Here is a 5,833-nt window from a genome sequence, read left to right on the forward strand (position 1 = left end):
GCACTCTACCCAGAGGGACAGCCTGAGGCTCTGTCTCAAAAAGAAAAAAAAGACTACATCTCTAAACTCTCCAGGCCAGGGCTCCTCTTGGATGTCTGAGAGAGACCTCAGACTTAGTGTCTGAAATGAAACCTTTGGTAACACTGTCTGCACTTACTCTACCTCCTCAACTCCCCAGGCTTCCACATCCCGGTATCACCAGCCCCTGGCTCAGGCTCCATGCTCAGCTCACCTTTCTCTCTCAAGTTCCACACGCTTCTCCCCCCTTTCTCTGCCACCACCATGGCCAGGTCTCACCTTTGCTCACCAGGAGGTTCGTGCAATAGCCTCCTGCTTGCCATCTCACTCTTGTCCCCAGGGGACTGGCAAAGTAGTGGGTACCCCTTGGATGAGGAAGAAACAGAGGAGGTAGGAGATGTGCCGTGAGCTGTCCCCATGTGCTCTGAGCACCAGGAGGAAGAGGAGTCTTGCCTCCTGCCAGGACTCCTGCCTGGGAGCATTGGCTCGTCCTGTCCCTTCTTCCCCCCCCCCCCCATGCACACCTCAGTCAGGTATCCAGTCTCACCATCCTCTCAACCCCACATACGGTGTCCCTCCTCGTCAAAAGTGGACACTGGGCCCTGTTCTTTCAGCACATGTTGCTGAGGGCCCACTGTGTGCCTGTCCAGGGTTGGTTCTGGGGATACAGCGATAACTACGGTGTGGAATGGGGGAGACAGCCCACGCACAGCCCCCATCTCTACTTCATGTTAAGCTCACCCTTCACCCTGAAGCTCAAACAAGGCTTCCTTGGGACCTTCCTCAGCTTCCCTGGCCTCCTCCCACCACCTCTCAAGGCCTGCACTTTCTCCCCACAGCGTGATTACTCGGAGTATTTGGGTGCTGTCTCTCTCACCTGCCAAGCTGCAAGCCTCATGCCGACAGGCCTGTGTCCATGTTGTCCCTGTGTCCTCTGCACCCAGCCTGGCAGCTGCCCAGCAAGAAGCACTTATTGAACAGTTGTAGGGAAACAAGTGAGCGGGGCACCCGGGTTGTCTAACTGTAGCCAGGATGGATTCTCAGGGAAGAAGAGTCTGAGGCTGTGATTGAATGACGCTCTCCCTTATCCCCTGGTGATAATTCAGAGCTCATGGGCAGATGTCTGGAAAGAGAGGCCAGGCAGCCTTGAACCTCAGAACTCACTGTAATTAGCACAGCCAGGCTGTTCCTGGGAGTCTTTCTTTGGGCCTCCTATCTTGATGGCCTTGGGTCTCTGGGGCAGGGAAATGCCAGGCCCACTCATGGGCCAAAGTGCTCAGAGTACCTCCTCCGACATGGCCGTGGCATTTCAGGGTCATGGCCGGAGCCAGATGGGGATGGTGAGACACTGCTATTTCCAGGGCCTGGTGAGCAATGGCGACTCTCTCGGTTTCATATCCAGAATCCTCACTGCTAGAAGCGTTGCCATAGAGACGAGGCCCCTGGGAGGGGCAGGAACTCCCCTTTCACTTTCCCTGATATTCTGCTTCCTCTGAGGAGCCACAACCAGCCCAGCTTTCCCCTTCCGCCCTCTGGGAGGCTTCTGCTCATTATTTATTGCTCTGGGACCTGAAAAACATACAGGTGTTTCTGACACTTGGCAGCAGGGCTCTTGCCCCCTCCAGAGCCCCTTGTTGTAGCCCCTAGTGGTCATTCAGGCCCCATGACCCTGGCTATCACTCTGGGAATTCTCTTGTCTCTATAGCTGCCTTTGAACTAGTCACAGGCTGGTCCCATCTTCTGTTCAGGGCTGTCACCAGCAAAAGCAGGGTGTGGTGCTGGGCTGGGTGCAGTGGCTCACACCTGTAATCCTAACACTCTGGGAGGCCTAGGCAGGTGGATTGCTTGAGGTCAGGAGTTTGAGATCAGCCTGAGCCAGAGCGAGACCCTGTCTCTAAAATTAACTGGATGTTGTGGCGGGCACCTGTATTCCCAGCTACTCAGGAGGCTGAGGCAAGAGGATCACTTGAGTCCTGAGTTTGAGGTTTGAGGTTGCTGTGAGCTATGACACCATGGTATTCTACTAAGGGTGACAAAGTGAGATTCTTGTCTCAGAAAAAGAAAACCTTGGTGCTAATTATTAAAAGAAACGGGGGGCAGGGAGCTCTCTGGGGCGAAGGCTGGGAAAGCTGATTGAGAACTGATCGGGAAACTCATGCCATATGCGCCGAGTCACTATGCTGGGTGGGGCTCTGTGCTCCAGATAGCATGCTCTGTGTGTTCTCACTTGTCCCCATGCTGACCTGCTCCCCTCAACCCAGTGCCCTCTGTCCTCATTTCTACCTGGTGAGCCACTTTTCATGTCTGAGGACCTGCCCATATGGAAGGAGCATCCTCAGGACATCCCCTTCCTGTCCCCACCCCTCCAGAGAGAGTTGCTTTTCTGTGCATTCGTGGCCATTTGCGTCATTCAGAGCACTTTTTTTTGTCTGTGGTCATTTCTTTGCACATCTGTGTCTGCCATTTTAAACAATGAACTCCTTGGGGACAGGGAACAGGTCTTATCCGCCTCTGCAAAAGTTAATGCCAAGCACCATGCCTGGCACTCAGCAGGTGTTGGGGGCCATCCTATGAATGTCATAGAATGTTGATGAAAAATGGCCTCAAAGGTTGCGAAAAGTTTTAACAGGAAGCCCCATGGGGACAGGGATGTTTGCTTTGTGCCTAGAGCTTGCACAGTGCCTGTCACAGAATAAGCATCTAATAGCTATCTGTTCAGTGGGTGAAGGGTTAAAGTTCTGCTAGAAACATCTTCCTGGGGGAGGTGGGGTTTGGGGGGATTTTTGAAGAAAACAAAGGAAGAAGCATGGGGTCAGAGAGAAATGAACATGGAATGGGAAGTGACCAGAGCAATGAGGAATCCCCCAGGGAGGGAGCACATGGGACTGAGAGAGTTGGGGACTCTGACAAGGTCTGTAGCAAGGCCCTGAGAGGAAGGCCTGGGCACAGGAGCCAGCACACAGTAGGTCCTTTGTGGACCTGAGCAGCAGGAAACAGTCACTATCTAGGGCACATGGTGGAATCTTATTTGCAGTCATTAAAACCCCAGAAGCATCTCCAGTCTGCCAGGCTTTGCCCAAGGGTATCACATACCTGCTATGACCTAGGTCCTCACTGCTGCCCTGACAGGTGTCAGACCTCTGTTCTACAGCTGAGGACACTCAGGCTCCAAGAAGGACTCATTCAGGCACACCCGGGGGCAAGTGGGAACACACTGCAAACTCTCCTATCTGTCATTCCAGAGAATGCCACAGCCAGCGCGAGCGAGGCCGAGAGGAAGGCACAGGTGTACTACCGTGCGTGCATGAATGAGACCAGGATCGAGGAGCTCAGGGCCAAGCCCCTGATGGAGCTGATTGAGAAGGTGGGTCCCTCGAACAGATGTTCCCAGCCTCCACCTGCCCCTGCCACCTGCCTGTCCCTCTGGCTTCTACTCCAGCTCTCAAGTGCCACCAGGGCCCAGCTGCCTCTCAGCTCCAGCCTCGTACCTCACACCATGCCCAGCTGGACGGTCGGGGCTGTGTGTGTGTGTGTTGCATCTCCGTGTGGGCAGGGCTGTCTGTGCATGTGTTTGCACGAGGGTGTGTATCAGCATCTGCTGTGGATGTCTGTCTTCTGTGTGTGTCTTTCTGTGCTTCTGCGTATGGGACAGGGCCATATTTAATGGGGAAAATGTTTTTCTATGCTGCTGCCTCTTCCTCAGAGGTGTGCTTGTGTGTGTGTTCCAGAAAGACCAACAGAGCCTTGGTCAGGAACCAGAGCCCTCCCTGTGGGGAAAGCCCTGTTGACCTGGGCCATCTTCTTACTCCTAAGCAGAGGAGGAAGGTCTTTCTTCCTGGACACCCCCAGTTGGCCTGGAGCACACTTAGAGGGGCTGGACAGGCTACCTGGTCCAGATGGAAGGTGGCTATGCGTGTTTTCTGGCTGCCCTGTGCTCCCTGGAGGGCCTGCTCCCAGCTCTGGCTCCAGGAAAGACCTATGGCAGAGTTGGTGGCTGTGGGCACTGGGGACTACACCAGTCTCTCCTCTCTGGACAGGCCCTGGGTACCCGAATGTGCCAAGCCAAGGAAGACCAGGAGATTAAAAAAAAATCCTAACTGGGGTGGCGCCCGTGGCTCAGTGAGTAGGACGCCAGCCCCATATACCAAGGGTGCCAGATTCCAACTCGGCCCCAGCCAAACCGCAACAAAAAAAATAATCCCAACCTTGAGAGAGACTAAAGCTTATCTGTCTTCTTAAACATCTCGAACCTTTTCTACTGCCGTAGTCACAATTGAATTTATGTGTGATAGGAATTATATTCACATGATTCAGTGTCCTAAAAGTGAGCAGCATACAAGGAAAAGCCAGCTTCCCATTCCTACCTGGGAGCAGCCCCATGTGGCTCCTGTCTGTGGCTCCTGTCTCGCTTGTCTAGAGTCTTCAGCTCTCGAGTCAGAAACCCACCATGAAGACCGCCCTTTGGTTTACTCTGGAGGCTCAGAGAGATCAGATGAGGTTTCAGGGTCACAAGCCAGGTCAGCTGCAGAAATGGAATCTGCATTCCAGTCTCCCTGCCACCTTGTCACCTCCCTGCCACTCTCCCTACAGCTTGGGGGCTGGAACATCACAGGTCCTTGGGCTAAGGACAACTTCCAGGACACCCTGCAGGTAGTCACTGCCCACTATCGCACCTCGCCCTTCTTCTCCGTCTACGTCAGTGCCGACTCCAAGAACTCCAACAGCAACGTGATCCAGGTGAGCTGGCTGGAAACACGGGAGGAGGAAAGGGCACAATCTCTCCCTGTTTTAATTGTAGCAAGTGCTGGGTGGGAAGACCTACCCTGGGTGCGACGGAGGCTTCTGGCTTCTGAGCCTAGGTTATTCTGGAGGCCCCCATGGCTGAGATATTTGTAGGTAAGAGACCAAGAAAGGGTAGGCCACGAGCTGTGGACAGGTCTACATTGCACTGCAGAGTGTGGGCCCCAAGAGTGATGTCAACTGCTTGGTATTACTAAAACACCTCCTGGGTCCCCCCGCATCAGCATCTCTCCATCAGAGCCAGCCCCATGCTGGGATTGGCACACCCAGGGAGCCCCAGCACTGGTCTGCCCCTACCTCACATGCCGGCATGAGAAACCCAGCCTGGGGACCCTAGAGGCTGAGTTTCTAGCCTATCACTATCATCCACTCACTGTGTGACCTTAAGCAAGTGCCTCAACCTCTCTGAGCTGCAGTTTCCTTCTCCATCAAATGAATATAACAACACCTGCCTTAGGTGTGTCAGGGTGTGGCCATAGGCCCTAGTGTGAGCTACCAGGAATGCTCCCCTCACTTGCAGGCTGTCCACCAGCAGCATACTCTTTTTTTTTTTTTGAGACACAGTCTTACTCTATCACGCTGGGTAGAGTATATGGCATCATAGCTCTCAGCGACCTCAAACTCCTGGGCTTAAGGGATCCACTTGCCTCAGCCTCCCGAGTAGCTAGAACTATAGGTGCCAGCCACAATGCCTGAATAGTTTTTCTGTTTTTACCAGAGAGAGGGTCTTGCTTTTGCTCGGGCTGGTCTTAAACTCCAGAACTCAAGTGATCACTCACCTTGGCCTCCTAGAGTTCTAGGATTATAGGCATGAGTCACCGTGCCCGGCTAGCCAGCACCATGTTCTCGAATCCTCATTCCAGCTCTGAAGGTTAGGTATTCTTTCTTTTATTTTCCTGATGAGAAACCTGAGGATCAGAAAGGTTAAGTCACTTAACCAAGGTACACAGCTTGTGAACGGCCACATACACCAAGGCTGGTGGGTTCGAACCTGGCCCAGGCCAGCTAAACAACA

At 53.6% G+C, this 5,833-nt stretch overlaps 1 protein-coding gene across 2 annotated transcripts in view; it reads left to right on the forward strand.

The window, feature by feature from the left end:
* The window catches only part of ECE1 (endothelin converting enzyme 1), a 113,539-nt gene that overhangs the window by 77,390 nt on the left and 30,316 nt on the right, over positions 1–5,833 (forward strand). For both annotated transcript variants that reach the window (XM_012801552.2, XM_012801551.2), the window contains exons 5-6: positions 3,261–3,382; positions 4,609–4,755. In XM_012801552.2, the coding sequence (XP_012657006.1) occupies positions 3,261–3,382; positions 4,609–4,755 (269 nt within the window). The remainder of the gene's footprint in view (positions 1–3,260; positions 3,383–4,608; positions 4,756–5,833) is intronic.

Source organism: Otolemur garnettii, unplaced genomic scaffold, assembly GCF_000181295.1.
Source record: "Otolemur garnettii isolate 467f Iridium unplaced genomic scaffold, OtoGar3 scaffold00009, whole genome shotgun sequence".
NCBI lineage: Eukaryota > Metazoa > Chordata > Mammalia > Primates > Galagidae > Otolemur > Otolemur garnettii.